The following is a 16912-nucleotide window of genomic DNA, read 5'->3' as shown; positions in this document are numbered from 1 at the left end:
GCATCACAATGGGTTGTGAGATAAACTCCTACCATTAGCCCTGAAAATGCATCTTAATTAATTGGATGAAATAAAACTCCCTCGTACACTTTGGTATAAAGAGATGTTTAATGTTCTCCCTCAGAAGAGATTAGGTGCAATATTCAGTGGTTCCCAAATTATTTGTTTTTTTGGGGGGGAAAAAGAAACTAGAAATTCTGGGAAATTGCAAGTGTGATTGCATTGATGCGAGCCGCGAGCAATCCACTGGGAACTGACAACAGTGACAGCAGTGTGTGAAGCAGGAGCAAAATATTCACTTTTCTGTTTACAAAAAGCAGGTTTCACTTTGCTGTAAAAAAAAATCTCAAACCGAGAACAATAGTTTGGTGCCTACAGCAACCACACTAATAAAGAAATACCATTTACTGCATCAAAACAATTAACAAACTATACTATAATAAATCTGCTCAAGCATTGGCCAAATTGTCAGATAATATAAGGAGGAAAACAGTTGCGAGGGACTGTGAGCTTGTAGATCGGCTATTATGTCAGGGTGGTGGGTCCCCAGTTCCAATGATTATTTTAGGCAGTCGTGGCATGATAAGGTTGAGAACCACTGCAGTATATAATATAAAAACAATGACACAGTAGGACACACTTTAGATTACTTCTCTGGTGAAATCTCTCGGATGCTTCTGAAAGGTCAGTGTCTTTTTAGTTGGAACTATCTTCATAGATCAACTCTGAATCCGTGTACTATTTAAAGTGTGCCATGATTTTTGTACTTTTTCTGTTTTGCATGTGTTTATGGAGTTAACATTACTCTAATAGACCCCCAGGTTTGGTTATGATATTCAAATATGTCTTCCCTGTGTATTTTTTGGTTCTTCCTGAAAGCTGAAAGCCTTTGAGTCAAAAGGCCCAATTGAAATAACACCATTTTAGTGACATCATAACCCTAACCCCTCCCACATTGTCATACAACAACAGCTGGGGGCGAGGCTTAAGTTCAGGTGGGTGGTGCTAAGGTGAAAACCATGTATACTTAATGAACTGGTGGGTGTGGCCACATAAAATACCAAATAGCGATACCAGTGTTGTGATCTCGTGTTGTGTTTATAGCTATCTAGCTACCGGTATATATCTCGTGTTGTGTTTATAGCAGACTCCCTTCTCAAATGTGCACTTTGCAGTTTGGGCAACTCGAAAGCAAACTCCACATGCCGATATCCCGATATGACAAATAAGGGCCGATATATACCGATATATACTTTTCCGATACCGATACAGTATCGGGACATCTCTAGTCTATATATGGCTGGCTATGTTTGTTTTTTGAAATATATTTTTTATCCCACGATTTTGTAACCCATTTTTCACCCCTGTGTCAATCATCTAATGTGATCCTGGGCTCTACACACCCTCCACCAACCTGGGGAGAGCAACGGACTTAACTCATGCTTCCTTCATGCTTGAGTGTCTCCTTTACACCTGACAGGGGGGAGTTTCCCTGGTTGGACGTAGCGCGTGGAAGGAACACGTTATTCCAACCAGTTCCTTTCCCCTCCATCAGGCTGGCTATGTTTGAACAAAGGACAAAATGGTGCTGATGGGTTGTGGAGTGGAGGATTTTAGTTTTTTAATCTTACCTCGTGGTTCCACACTCTGCCCTTTCACCTGTGGACGAAAAAGAAAGGAAATATCATTAAACAAAACATGCAAGGCTGTTTACAGTGGTGGTGGTGTGTGTGTGTGTGTGTGTGTGTGTGTGTGTGTGTGTGTGTGTGTGTGTGTGTGTGTGTGTGTGTGTGTGTGTGTGTGTGTGTGTGTGTGTGTGTGTGTGTGTCATTCATACACTTTAAAATCCTGAGCATTGAACTCTGGGAGAGTGTTAAAAAGATGGAGCGGCTCCATATTATCCACAGTACTCTCCAAGTGAGTTCAATTAACATCAGTATTGTAGAGAGAAAAAAAACCCCACTATTCATGAGTCGTCGTAGAAACCTCAAGGGACCCAGAGAACCCTGCAGGGCAAGTAAAGTAAAGGAAGGGAAGGGAAGGGAAGGGAAGGGGGTCTGGCTGCTGCTCCCAGAGCAAAGAATGAGGAGGGGGGCGAGGGGGGGTGGGTGGGGGGCGAGGGAGGGAGGGTGGGCAGCAGACGGGTGGGGGGTGAAGGGTGGTTGGTGGGTGGGGGGGAGGTCATCTAACATGGTGACACTGAGCGATGTCTGCACTGGCTCACTGAGTCTTTTGTTCCAATCTGAAGACCAAAACATGCATATTGAAATGTGGCACATAGAAATAAATGCCACACGCATGCACACGCACGGTCGCACGCACGCACGCCACTCCACGCCACGCTACACCACGCACGCGCGCATTACTATACAGTACTTGTGAGGACATCAACCTTTTAGGACTTTTGGCGGCTCGCTATTTTTGGTGAGCAACACTGGTTCACAACTAAAACTAAAAGTGAGGCATAACTCCTAAACCTAAAGTCCCTGCATGTCTAATCCTAACCCAGACCTGAATCTGTTCCTAATTTTAAGCCCTAAAAGATCTTTCTTTAAACATAACAACAATTTATGTCGTGGGGAGAATTGTCCTCACAATCTATTTCTCAAATTCAACAATACTTGGGGGAAACCCACATAGTATAGTAATATTAAGAACACACACACGCACACACAGGATAATACATCATACAGCACAAAGACAGAATCAAACTCAACCATGCTGCGTTTGTTTCTTAGCTGGATAATGTGTGCAAATCTAGGCAGTATAGCCTAGTAGGCCAAACGCATATTCTCTTTTCTATTTCTGATAACACGCATTCTACCAGCGTCCCGTACGTCCCCCCCATATAGGGAGGATAATAGCCTGCCTCTCACGTCTGCATAAATTAAGCCGTTTCAAAGAGCACAGCTTTATGAGTTAGGGCTAAAGAAGATGTCTTTGTCCGTCTATTGACTTGACCATTGACTGCACGTCGTGCACAAAGACTTTAGACCAGAACACTATCCCAACAGACTTTAGACCAGAACACTATCCCAACAGTTTATACAGTCCGCTTTACCACGGACAAAGACACTGAAGGCTGACACGTTTCTCTATATACATAATTTTGGCAGTTGTATAAAAAAAAAGAAGAGCACTGCGCAGTCTCTGGAGCGTTCAGGTGGAGAAAAAACATTACGTTTGCCACTTGTCATTCCAATGAGTGATGGTTCCCAGCACTCACACATTTACACGGGCTCTCCCAAGCAGAAACAAACACTGAGATGGGGTTTGACATAATTTCAGTTCCCAGAATGAAACACACACACACACACGCACGTACGCACGCACGCACGCACGTGTGTGTGTGTGTGTGTGCGTAAACACACTGTCTATTTTGGTCTTGAAGCAAAAGGGCTAATGAGCTAAACCCGCAGCCCCTGAATGATAACCTGAATAATTAAACATGGGCAGGACTTAATGCAAACCCCCACATCCTCTCTATCCACACACACACCGCCTGCTGCTCTCAGTGCTGTGGCCATTCAAAGACATCCTCCCACACACGGGCGTCAGATTGATATGAGACAGGGCCTGTGTATGTTGTGACTAAGTGTACAAGTGACATGTACAGGTGTACACGCGTGGAATGCCCTGACCCCTTCCCTCAAAAAATGCTAATCACCGCCGCCCGGCGTCCTTTAAAACAGGCCTGAAAATCCACCTTTCAGCCGGCCAAAGGGAGAGGAAATGGCAAGTGACTACCCCCCCCCTCTTCCTTTTTTCCCAACCTGTACATTATTTGTGATGATTTGATCATGTCATGATTATGAATTGAAATAACCAGGACCTGAATGTAAACAAGACCACAAGGACTCCCCCCCCCCCCCCCCCCCTACGATATCCTTGTTAGACGTGTTTGACTGTATACTCTGTACCGTTTACATTTCTGCCAAATAAAGTATTCAATCAATCAATCAATCAATGAATATATAATGAATGACCACCGTTGCTTTCCACAGAATAGAGAAAGGAAGCTGAAGGATACTCTAAAAAGAGATTGGGTCAGTCTGTCCAGCCTCAGCTGTCTCTGAAGCAACGCAGGCTTTTTCCATTAGGAGAACCCCTGGTGCCGCTCGGCCGGAGCAGCTGCTGACATGGGCCTGGTCTGGGCCCGGCTGATTGATTGGGCGTAACCCGTTCACGGATGAGGCGACAAGGGTTCCCCCCGGGAAGGGGGGGGGGGGCATTATCTCTTATGGCCTGGAAATGGAATCACTACACGGCAGGACCCTCCCTGAGGCTATTTTATATACAGACACCAGCCAGATCACTGACCAGAGAGGGAGTCCAGACCTACAGACACCAGCCAGATCACTGACCAGAGAGGCAGTCCAGACCTACAGACACCAGCCAGATCACTGACCAGAGAGGGAGTCCAGACCTCCAGACACCAGCCAGATCACTGACCAGAGAGGGAGTCCAGACCTACAGACACCAGCCAGATCACTGACCAGAGAGGGAGTCCAGACCTCCAGACACCAGCCAGATCACTGACCAGAGAGGGAGTCCAGACCTACAGACACCAGCCAGATCACTGACCAGAGAGGGAGTCCAGACCTACAGACACCAGCCAGATCACTGACCAGAGAGGGAGTCCAGACCTCAAAGGACATGCGTTTCCATGTGATCGCCTTCCTTTTGAATATTATTAACTCACTGGATAGATCACTCGTAACGCCCAGTGTCATTTAGAACCATTAAAATGTAGCACGCCCAGACGCAGACACCATCTTAACCAGACAGTGGCCTTGTGGTTAGAGTGTCCGCCCTGAAACTGGGAGGTCGGGGGTTCGATCCCCGGCCGCGACATACCAAAGACTGTAATAATGGGACCCAATGCTTCCCTGCTTTGCATTCGGCATCAATGGGTTGGATTGGGAGCAAATCAACTAATGAGCGTGGCGCACGCTGCGGCTCACCGCTCCAAGAGATGGTCAAATGCGGAGATCGGAGGTGTGTGACTAATCGTACGACTTTGACTTTGTCTCCGTCTGGGGCGATAAGAGTGTTAACTGCTACTCTTTTGCAAATTGCTAATAAAAGGCTAACAATTATAGTTCTGGTTGAACTATGTTCAAAGGTAGCCTTTTGTTTGCCTTAGATTAGATATTCTTCCCACATTATACTGTCTCAGTCTGTGCATAAAATGCAGCCACTGCTGACCTTTCTTATAGATGGCATCAGTGTTGGAATTCCATGTCGGCTTGGAATGAATCGTTGTACCGTACAGTACTTGTATTCCTCCACAGTCACTACCTCGTTCCCATCAATGACTATTTGCTGAGCAGCAGCACTAGTCTAACATTTTCAATCTAAAATCAAATATGATAATAGTTGTAGTAGTTCACTACACCCCATCCCCAAACCATGGCACAACCACACCCCTCCATGGAACCCCTTGCCTCTGTCACTGCTGCTCATTATATAGGAGCTAAATGATCACGAGCCCGAGGGCGTCTGTATTACAGACTCATCCCCAGATTCTCTAGGTCATAATTAGAGGATGCCACACTGTGGACAAGACGCCTGCCATCAACACACATCACAGAGAACAACAAGGCCCTTCCTTACCTTCGCCCAGGGTCTGTTTCAGTAGGTCATGCTTGGCCTGCAGCTTAATGATGAGGTTGCTGCCGTTCAGATACTCCTTGAATTTCTGCAAAGACACAAAATGGAGTGGTATAAGTGAGTGAACAGCTCTAATGCAGTCTGACAACATGAGCCCCACATACTGTACTGTAGCTCGGTGTCACCCGTGACGACAGGCAGACACAAATTCCATTTGTTCCATCTGTAATTTCATTTTTGCAAACAAAATGGTGTAGCAATGATGGCTTGATTTTTATATGCTGAAAACTTTTTTCCAACCAGGGCCCTAGTCGATTGCCTCTATAAATGCACCATGTCTCTGTACGTACATACGTACGTATGTGTGTACGGCTGTAATGCACATAAATCGAGAACCCCACCGACTTCAAACTCGAGACACACGTTCCACACCGCCACAGGAAGTGCAGTGCCCGGTGTCGAGTCCTAACCAAGTGCTCAACGGAGATAGCAAAATGTGATAATGTTAAAAAGGTGCCTAACCGGATCAAAAACGGGATCAAGACAGAGAGAGGATCCGGGCACTCAAAGTTAAAAATGAGGAACGCCTTTATTCAATTAGAAAGGCAACTGCCCAACATTAAATTATCTTTATTGTTAATGGCATTTAATGTTTGTGTTAGGGACAAGATGACGTACGTTTTACCTTCATTCTCAATGGCGTTTTTAAACCAAACATTAAACCTGTGGCGCCCCTCAGAAACTCACGGTAAAGTAGAAGACTTCCGTCTCCTGCTGGTTGGCTCTCCTCTTGGCGACGTTCATCTTGCTCATGTAGGACTCCGAGGCCACCGACCTGATGGACTCGGTGGAGCGGCTGTGTTGGAACGCGTCCGACACGTCAAAGTCCTCCACGGTCAGCATGTCCTGCAGGGTCTGCATGGTGGCGTCCAGAGTCTTCCTCACCTGGACACAACGTTAACAACCCAGAATCACCAACCCATTCTGACCTGAGATCAGATTCTAAAAATGTCTTCTACATCCTGACAGTTTTCTGAAAAAGCTATGTTTCTACTGTATGTCAGTCGCTATGAGCTTGTAGATCTGCTATTTTTCAATAGCTAAAGCATAACATAATGATAACACCAAAAGGGGTTCCCGCTCAAAATGGGTTAACTGGACCATTGGTCCATATTGGACCAATATGGAAATGTCCTACATACTAGGCAACTAGGAAATGCGGAAATAAAATTAAAGCGAAAACATCGTGCGAAAACCCACCTCTTCAGACTCCATCTTAGCCCATAGCACTTTCCGTAGCAGTTGCCCTAGCCTCGACGACCTTAAAGGGCAGGCGTATGCATAGGCGCAATTTATGCAACTTAAATAGCATTTTATATAGACATAGTACTCTATAGTGTATACGCATAGTTTCATTATATAGATATTCCACTGTTAGGTTCTTAACTTATGTATGATTCATGATGACTATTTTTATGTAGGCCAATTTGATGCGTTACCATGTGTTTTGTTCTTGCTTACTGTAAATCGCTCTGGATTAAGAGCGCCTGCTAAATGCCTAAATTGTAATCGTGAAACTGACTTACATGGCTAGTTAAGACTGATGAGGTTGAGGGACTTACGTACATGGTCGGTTAAGACTGAGACTGACTAGATTTAGTAATAGTTGGACGGCGTGACGCCGTGACCAACGTCGTGTCGGACAATGGCTGACAACAACCTCAGTATGTGGAAATGTCCATGCTGGCTTCATTGAATGGTGTTGATAACGGCTGATGACGGAGATTAAATCATCTCATAACATTGGAAGCTGTTAACACAATTGTGTGTGAGTGACAGAGAGGAATATGTACCACAACCACACTGAACACATCATTGCTTCATGGGGACGGAGGGGCTTGAAACAAGGAAAAATATAGAACTTGAGCAACTGTTGACAGTTTCATGGACAGGCATGGATTCATTTACCAGGCAGGAAAATCTATTTGAAAGACGAATCGACCCCAAAAAAACGATAAATAAATACGTGGCATCTCTTTCCTGCACTAAAGCAGATCAGAAAAAAACGTGTCTGGCAGATGCATAAACAGCATGAAAAAAAATCCCAGCCCATTAAATGTCACAAATGACACAGATAGGGGCCATTTTGGGGACATTATGTGAAGCATGCAGGTCTGACAAGCCGTGGTTATTATTATCACCACCATTAGCACTGGCGTTCTCCATTCCCCCCTGTCTGGCAGTCTGCTGCTGCTACAACCGAGAGGACCTTCTCTACAGCTCATTAGGTGCTATCACAACCTAAACATTCATTCATTCATTAGGTGCTATCACAACCTAAACATTCATTCATTCATTCATTAGGTGCTATCACAACCTAAACATTCTCATTAGGTGCCATCACAACCTAAACATTCTATCACAACCTAAACATTCTCATTAGGTGCCATCACAACCTAAACATTCTATCACAACCTAAACATTCTCATTAGGTGCTATCACAACCTAAACAGTCTCAGCTCCCGTGGAGTGAGGGTCCTTGACGGAGTTTAAAAAACAGATCGTATGCATATATATAGTACGGCTCCTCCTATGGGCTCTGGGGAGATACATTCAGACAGTGGTGGAAAAAGTACTCACGTTTTTTTTATGAAGTAAAAGTATCAATACTGCGATGTAGAAATGCAATGAAAAGTCAGGAATAAAAAATGTGTATTGAGCAAAAGTGCAAAAGTAGCACACGGCCAAAATGTATGTAGGTCTGAAGTGTTTAATGTACGTTTTGTAATCAAAATCAAAATCTAACAAGTAAATAACTCGTAACTGTACGTACTGAGTAAAAGTACAATATTTGCCTAATACGTTTTTCTGAGCTTTTACCGATACAGGTTTAGGTACAGTAGAGAGAGCATGGGAGTGACACGCAGCAAATGGTCTGCCCCGCTGGGGAATTGAACCGGGGACCCGCTGTCAGCCATCAGAGCATGGTGGTGCGTGGCACGCCCCCAAACACTTGGCTTTTGGGTGCCACCACTGTCCGATAATGTACAAATGCGACCAAAATGGATCCTTGCGGGTCCATTAATTGGTCACATTTGTACATTCTCAGAGTTACAAATGGATATAAATGTGACTACGTGAGAGGGGTAAGAACTAAGGATGCTGAGCCTTCCTGATATAAATGTGACTACGTGAGAGGGGTAAGAACTAAGGATGCTGAGCCTTCCTGATATAAATGTGACTACGTGAGAGGGGTAAGAACTAAGGATGCTGACTGAGCCTTCCTGATATAAATGTGACTACGTGAGAGGGGTAAGAACTAAGGATGCTGAGCCTTCCTGATATAAATGTGACTACATGAGAGGGGTAAGAACTAAGGATGCTGAGCCTTCCTGATATAAATGTGACTACGTGAGAGGGGTAAGGGGTAATGTGACTACGTGAGAGGGGTAAGAATGCCGAGTCGTCCTGGGAGCTCACCTCCTCGTTGTAATGGATATAAATGTGACTACATGAGAGGGGTAAGGGGTAATGTGACTATGTGTGAGAGAGGGGTAAGGATGCTGAGCCTTCCTGATATAAATGTGACTACGTGAGAGGGGTAAGGGGTAAGGGGTAATGTGACTACGTGTGAGAGAGGGGTAAGGACGCTGAGTCTTCCTGATATAAATGTGACTACGTGAGAGGGGTAAGGGGTAAGGGGTAATGTGACTACGTGTGAGAGAGGGGTAAGGATGCTGAGCCTTCCTGGGAGCTCACCTCCTCGTTTTCGATCTTCAGCGTGGTCAAGCGGGACTGCAGCTGGTGGTAGCGCATCAGCAGCTCAGTCTGGACGGGCTGCTGGGCGCTCACCTGGCACACCTGTAACATAATGAGAAGAATAATTATAAAATAATTATTATATTATTATGGACAGGCTGCTGGGCACTCACCTGCATGCGGGAAGAGAACCATTCAACTATAGGACTGGCCTCTCTAGGGCTTAAAGGGCGAACAGGGTCGCTTAACCCATTCTGACCTGAGATCAGATTCTAAAAAAATCTTCTAAATCCTGACAGTTTTCTGAAAAAGCTATGTTTCTTTCTATCAAAAATAGCAGACCTACAAGCTTGTAGATCTGCTAAAGCATAACATAACCAAAAGGGGTTCCCGCTCAAAATGGGTTAATCCTATTGTTCTACTGTGAGGCGGACCAGCCTATACGTGAAATGGCTTGTTTGGCATATTTTATGCAGGCTGGCAGAGTTTTTTCCGGCACATCCTTGAGAGAAAGCTCTGAAAACAAAGAAAGCATTTGGCGGTTTTACGTACATGCCCTGCGGCGCTCCATAACAAATAGCTGAATCTTCTCATTGACTACCAGAATTGTTTCAGTCTGTGTCGCTCCCGAGCCAAGGTCTCCACGCCGGATGTCTTATTTAGAAGACCATTAACTCCCGAACCAGGAGTTAGCAATGTAGAGTTAGCCACGATCTGTTCTTCATTCACCCCAAACGTACATGTTGTTATAAGCTGGAGAAAAAGCTCGCTTTGATCAAAAATGAAATCTGGGGAATAGAATCCAGGATAAATGGGTTTTATCATTGAAAGTGGACGGGCGGCAGGCGCGGCCATCTTGTTTCCGGTTCATTGCCTGGGTACTCGATCGCCTAGCAACCCAGAGCTATCCATTATAAAACATCAAAAGACATAAAAATAAGTAATTGGTGCTGAGCGCCATTGAAAAAAAGACGTTAAAAGAAGTAATTGGTGGGATAAAAAGAGAAAGACAAAACATACACTACATTTACCTGGTCACAAGAACCAGATGATAGGAGAGTGTGGCGGGCAGCGATCCGAGTTGGTGTTGGCTATACCTCCCTCTCGCAGTAACTAACTACAGTAACTAAAGAACTAACTAACTAACTAACTAACTAATTAATTAATTAATTAACCAACCAACCAACCAACCAACCTGGTTACAAGATAGTAGTCAGCAAATAATATAGTGGATTTCTGTTTAGAACCTGTCAGTTTGGGACACTTTTTCAAGTGATGAACACTCCTCAGTTCCAATGTATTCTGTAATGTGACGCTAAACCAGATCCAGGTACAGAGAATACTGCAGCTAAGCTTTATGGTCTATATGCAAAACCACCAAAGAGGGATGCTTTTGTTTTAGTACTCCACAATTAATGTTGCAGTTAAAAGGGTATATTTGAAAAGACAGCGGTACAGAAATGTTCAATGTTCATGTACGGGAGGCGACATTCGACAGCCTGTACGGATTGTGCAGAAACACCACACCCCGCTCCTGTGCCTCTCGCCTAACGTATAGTTTCTGACCGCCGTCTCAAGCGACCTTGAGCCACGTGAGACACCACCGAGCAAGCTAGAGCGAGCGAGTTGCCGTGTCGGACTTCGCGAAGTAAGTTGCGACCCGATAGGCAGAGAATAGTAAATAATGTTCTGGCGAGAGCGTTTTGGCCCGACTGCCACTCAAAGTGGCTACTGGCCAATCAGTCCTTGTGCAACAACCCGTATAGGCTTTGGAATGACACATAATGGGAGTGGTATTGGTAAAGCCTGGCTCTCACCTCGTCTCCCATGTGCGGCAGGTACTCGAAGCGCACGGGGGGACAGAACACCTGGTTGTGCATGTCCATGATCTTGTGCTTGTCGCTGCGCGAGTCCAGGTTGTCCACGGCGTTCTCCATGATGTCCAGACCCTCGTGGCGAGACGTCTCCAGGTTGTACTCCGCAGACAGGTAGGTTCTGAACGTGCGCGCCAGGCTAGCGTGGTAGCCCAGGTCGCAGCACTGCAACGGAGAGAGAGGGAAACACATCACAATCAAATGTATTCGTTTAGCACATTTATAAACAACTCTCATTGTACCAAAGTGCTTCACAGGCCAGAGAAAACAATACAATACAGTACAATACTATACACCAGTATAATAAGACAATAAAGGTTAAAACAACACACAGTTATAGTACTCAAGCAATAGAAAAAACATTAATGGCAGTTAAGAGCAGCAAAGAAAACATTTCCTATCAACATAAAAGTGCAGGATTGTCAGGGGGATTCAAAGGCCTGTGAATATAAGAAAAAATAAGTCTGAATTAAAAAGCCTCAACGGAGGGAGCAGAACTAACAGCGAAGGGAATGCTGTTCCACAGTGTAGGGGCTGCGACAGCAAAGACGCAGTCACCTCTGAGCCTCTTTTTTTGTTGGTAGAACTAAGATAGGATAGGAGGTCGGTGATGTAAGAAGGGGCTTTGTAGACAAAAAGGAGGATTTGGTGAAGAAGTAATGGTTATCCAGTTTAAACATTCTGTACTCCGCCAGCCCTAATCTAAGCCCCTCATTATGCATCGTATAGTCAAACAGTGGGTCAAACAGTCTGACAGCCCTTTTCGCTAGTACACAATTCATTATGTTGCATAATTTCGATTCCATCACCTGCTGAAATTGCGCTAACCTGACCTCAGCCATGAACTAAATTCCCGAATTAAGATTCTCGCCGGAGGGCCCCATTGCGTTGGGATGCAGAGGCAGTCAGTGTACACATGGATTACAGGAGCTCGCACAGCAGGACGTCCAGGCTAATTACAGCACCTTATCACGCAGAGTTGGATGAACTAACCTAATTAGGCTGGGGGGGGTGTTTAGAGGGAGCTGTAGGCTACTGACAGTTAATAATGTGAATAACGTATTGGAATGGTCTTTAGCGCAGAGGAAGCTTCATCTTAGCATTCCAAACTGACTTTCTCTGCTTTTACATGTAGGATCAGTAGACTGTTGTAAAACATGTGACACATACTGTATGAATAGCATATTAGTATTTACGCGTATTACGGTGGCTCAGGGGTGGCTGGATGGTAACTGCAAGGTTGCCAGTTCGAATCCGGGCTCCCCCAGAGTAGGTGTCGAAGTGTCCTTGAGCAAGACATTGAACCCCTAGTTGCTCCTGATGTGCTGGTTGGTGCCTTGCATGATTTCCGACACCATCGGTGTATGAATGTGTGTGTGAATCTATGTAAATCGCTTTGGATAAAGGCGCTATATAAATGCACCATTTACTTTTTTTCTTTTAGCCAAAATGACTAAGGCCACATATTTCCCAGCTGGTGTTTTGCTGTCTGGTCGGTAAAGGCTCTGAACAGGCCTCCTCCCCACTGCTTGCGGCGGCCCACTGGCCAGTCAGTCAGCCATACAATAGCATTCACCACAGCTCAACAGGATTTAGGATGACATGGCCTTTCAGTTGGCAGACCTGGGAGCCAGCAGCGACCTCATCAAAGTTAATCTGACACGGGGTCGGGACGGCCACCAATCAGGGCCTCTGAATCTGACACGGGGTCGGGACGGCCACCAATCAGGGCCTATGAATCTGACATGGGGTCGGGACGGCCACCAATCGGGGCCTCTGGAGTCAGATCTCAGTGTAAAGCTGCCTCCAGATCCATGTTATCAGTTGTCATTGTCTATGATCACTTTAGGCACCTTCGATCTCATGTCCACATGACTTAATGGACAAAACTACAAGATTAGTATACAATATACAATATTATACCACAGGTCATTTCGAAGAAGCAGTTGTCAGTTGCCAGTTCAGTGATGCTTGCGGAACTCGACTTCGTCTCGTTCCTGACCGCATCACTGTCGTGGCAATAATCACGTTAACCCACACCCTCTCGTGTAATATTGCTTAAAAATATAACAGTGCCATCTATGGAAACGGTAAAATATCTCTGCTCCTCGCTCTGATGTGTCAAGGCATCTCTGTCTGTCACTGTCCAGTTTACGGACAGCCCTGTCTGTTGTTGTTTATCACGTTGTCAATGCTGTGGAGATGGCGATAGGTCAGAGGTTGGCGCCTGGATGTGGACTGTCAAGTTGCAAACCACACTTTTAGGCTTCTGTTGGAAGCCCAGCCCAGACCAACGCGTTGCGTTGGTCTGGGCTGGGCTTTAGACAATGGGGCCTATCCCCTTACCTCTTATCCATAAACTAACTTTTTTTAAATAGTTCAGCTGATCTACAGTAGCTGTAGCAGCTGATCTACATCGATACGTTGTGAGCTTGTAGATCGGCCATTTGAACTTAATGCCTGCAGGAGGACTGCTACAGAGAACCTGAGGCTGGGGATTCACTACAAACCACATTAGCCACATTCATGGCTGCGTAAACCCAAAGGCCCACTTTGGTTTTCAATCTAGCAACCATTAATGGTTCTCAAAGTAAAGTCGACCTTTTAACCCGCGTCTGTCCTAGCATGGCTAATAAGATCCAGAATACAAAATAGACTCAGATTCAAATGTTTGTTTTTTGTCGTGGCTCATGAATACACCTAAAGTACAGCATGCATTCTAGGAGATGAAAGCAAACAAGGACTGTGGATCGTCTTCTATTGTGTGCAGGAAGGAATGGATGCACACTGAGTTGTTTTTATTTGTCACACTAAACACCCGCAGCATCCTCACTAGTAGGGTTTACAAAGACTCTGTTTCCTCCCCACTTCACCTCCCATGTAGCGGGAGAGAGAGAGAGAGAGAGAGAGAGAGAGAGAGAGAGAGAGTTACACTTCTTAACACAATGTAAAAACTACACAAATATAAGAGAGGAGTTCTTCCCAAAATTTGAAATTGCCCAGAATTACAGAGTATGACAGAAAGGGAGAAATGACCACTCCTTTTGGGGGAACAGAAATAATTTGTGCAGTTTTGGCTGCAAAATATGTCAATTCATGTCCCAAGAAAAGGGACAATCTGTAGGACACACATCCTTGATATTATGTTGTTATGTTGTTGTTTGTCATATTTGTGGTTGTGCTTTCTGAATTGAATTGAATTGAATTGAATTGAATTGAATTGAATTGAATTGAATTGAGAGAGAGAGAGAGAGAGAGAGAGAGAGAGAGAGAGAGGAATAGAGACAGAGATACAGAGACGGAGAGAGTTACCCTGCGTCAAGTACGTCATGTTTCCATATTGCCTTCCCACCACTACTGTGTATTTGACTTGGCTACAGCGCTGAGTTGGTGACGGTGACAGGCAGAGACAAGCACAATGCCAGGTTTGTGTGTGTTTATGTTTCAGCAAAGATCCACAAAGCAGTGCAATTACCACTACACCGGATGGCCATATAGGAAGAGGAGAGCAGAGGAAACAGACAGGAGAGCAAGCAGGACATGTTACGTTTCCTCCGTCAATGCTTGCCCTTAGAATGAATGATGACGTTTTTAAAGAAAGTCGCAGCATTGTCTTCTGGGTAGTAGTACTACTAGTACTACACCGTCTCACTACTACACTGCATTAGTGTGAGATTCATTCAGCCCTCTGGTGATAGAAAACAGAGAGAATGCATCGTGGGGTAAACACAGAGCAGCTTGGAGACAAGGCCGCCAACAGGCTGAAAGTGAGAAAACAGGAACAGATGGTGAGAGAATGTCTGCAGCGTTGCGACCGACGTTAAACCAACATCAGAAATCCCGGCTGAGACGCAAACAAACACGCGTGGCTATCACATACTTACATCAATCATATCGGAGACGTCGTGTATGTAATATTTCGCCACCACAGCGTTCGTCGCTGCCAGGTTCAACAAATAGTCGTTCCGGGCCTTCGTGCATTTCAGCTTATTCTCCGAGTACTTGGCTTGCCTCTGGGGAAGGAGAGAGAGAGAGAGAGAGAGAGAGAGAGAGATAAAGGAAAAGCCATCAGTGGGGGGGAGATTAAGCAATGGTGAGAGTTGGGGAATTTTTTCCCCTCATTAACAGTAAACAGTAGACTTGGAACAGGCCTCACTGAAAATCAGTAGTGGAAAGTAAGTCAGTAGTGATAGTAATGAATCAGTAAGTGTAAAGTACAATTACTTAAGTACTGTACTCAACGTTGAGGTACTTTATTTGAGCATTTCCAATGTCGAGTACTTTTACTTCTACTCCACTGCATTGATTATTATTACAAAACATACACTAATCACTTCAGCCCTATAAACATTTCGGCCATTTGAAAAAGCAGAGCTTATAGATAGGCTATTTAAAAAAATATTCAAGACATTCTAAAACTTGAAATTAGACATTCTGCAATTTCTGCATAATGAGTACTCTTACTTTTGGTACTTTAAGTAAATTATCCATATTGCATATTTCCATATGCGAGTACTTTTTCCACCTATGCAGATACAGTCCAAGAGGGCGAAGAGTAAAAACAGAGAGAAGTGACGTCATGTTTGTAGTTTTCTCTTCACCGAAAACGACTACGATATGAATAGGCCTTAAAGGTATTGCTGTGATAATATATATATAATATATAATGGCACAGACAGACAGACAGGCTTGCATGCGGTCGGTCGCTACAAGCTATAGTCTGTCTCCAGACAGACAGACAGACAGACAGGCTTGCATGCGGTCGGTCCCTCCAAGCTATAGTCTGTCTCCAGACAGACAGACAGACAGACAGACAGACAGGCATGCGGCCGGTCTCTCCAAGCTATAGTCTGTCTCTGTCTCATGTGAGAGCACAACAACAGGCTGCAGAGCACAGATGTTAACAATGAAACGCCTATAAAAGACGGTCTCGCTCCAGTGAGGTCATGAGAATCTCTCTCCATCTTGACTGTGTGACTGTGTGTGTGTGTGTGTGTGTGTGTGTGTGTGTGTGTGTGTGTGTGTGTGTGTGTGTGTGTGTGTGTGTGTGTGTGTGTGTGTGTGTGCACACGCGTGTATACATATATATATATAATATATATAATCGTCGCTGTCATGAGGAAACCACCCAACTAAACCTTTTATAGGTTTTTTTGTTCATGAATCAGTTTTGCTTTGTCATTATTGTTAAAATATAATGGTTTTCTTCATTTCCTGAAAAATGTATGAGCGACCTCCTTCTTGGAGAAACTCAACATGCTGTTAACCTGTTTGGACTTGGTAGTCATGGCTGAGACGTCACTGAATATATCTGGCACAAACAAAACAACCGGAACCTATGATGGTAAACAGAATGATCATAATCGGGACAGAAGCACCTGTTGTCTCTGCCAGCTCCCTCTCCACACACCGCCCGCAACCACCGGAACAGGCTAGTTTCTTACTTACAATTATATACAGTACACATTAATGTATTGTATACTACTAATCTATCTATCTATCTATCTATCTATCTATCTATCTATCTATGAGAGAGAGAGCACGTGTGTGTGTGTGTGTGTGTGTGTGTGTGTGTGTGTGTGTGTGTGTGTGTGTGTGTGTGTGCCATTGATGGTGAGACTGATTCAGAGCGATACCAAACTGGTTTGATGTTGGTGGGAGGCTCT

General features: G+C 44.8%; 1 protein-coding gene across 1 annotated transcript in view; it reads right to left on the bottom strand.

The window, feature by feature from the left end:
- srgap3 (SLIT-ROBO Rho GTPase activating protein 3) overlaps positions 1-16912 on the bottom strand; it is a 107868-nt gene that overhangs the window by 31075 nt on the left and 59881 nt on the right. The window contains exons 6-11 of the mRNA XM_080792990.1: positions 15131-15259; positions 11190-11411; positions 9373-9474; positions 6361-6558; positions 5617-5701; positions 1632-1659 (exon numbers count right to left, since the gene is read on the bottom strand). Of these exons, the coding sequence (XP_080649116.1) occupies positions 1632-1659; positions 5617-5701; positions 6361-6558; positions 9373-9474; positions 11190-11411; positions 15131-15259 (764 nt within the window). The remainder of the gene's footprint in view (positions 1-1631; positions 1660-5616; positions 5702-6360; positions 6559-9372; positions 9475-11189; positions 11412-15130; positions 15260-16912) is intronic.

This window comes from Protomyctophum bolini, assembly GCF_963924005.1.
Source record: "Protomyctophum bolini genome assembly, chromosome: 2".
NCBI classification, from domain to species: Eukaryota; Metazoa; Chordata; class Actinopteri; order Myctophiformes; family Myctophidae; genus Protomyctophum; species Protomyctophum bolini.
This window is presented reverse-complemented; position numbering and strand designations above follow the sequence as displayed.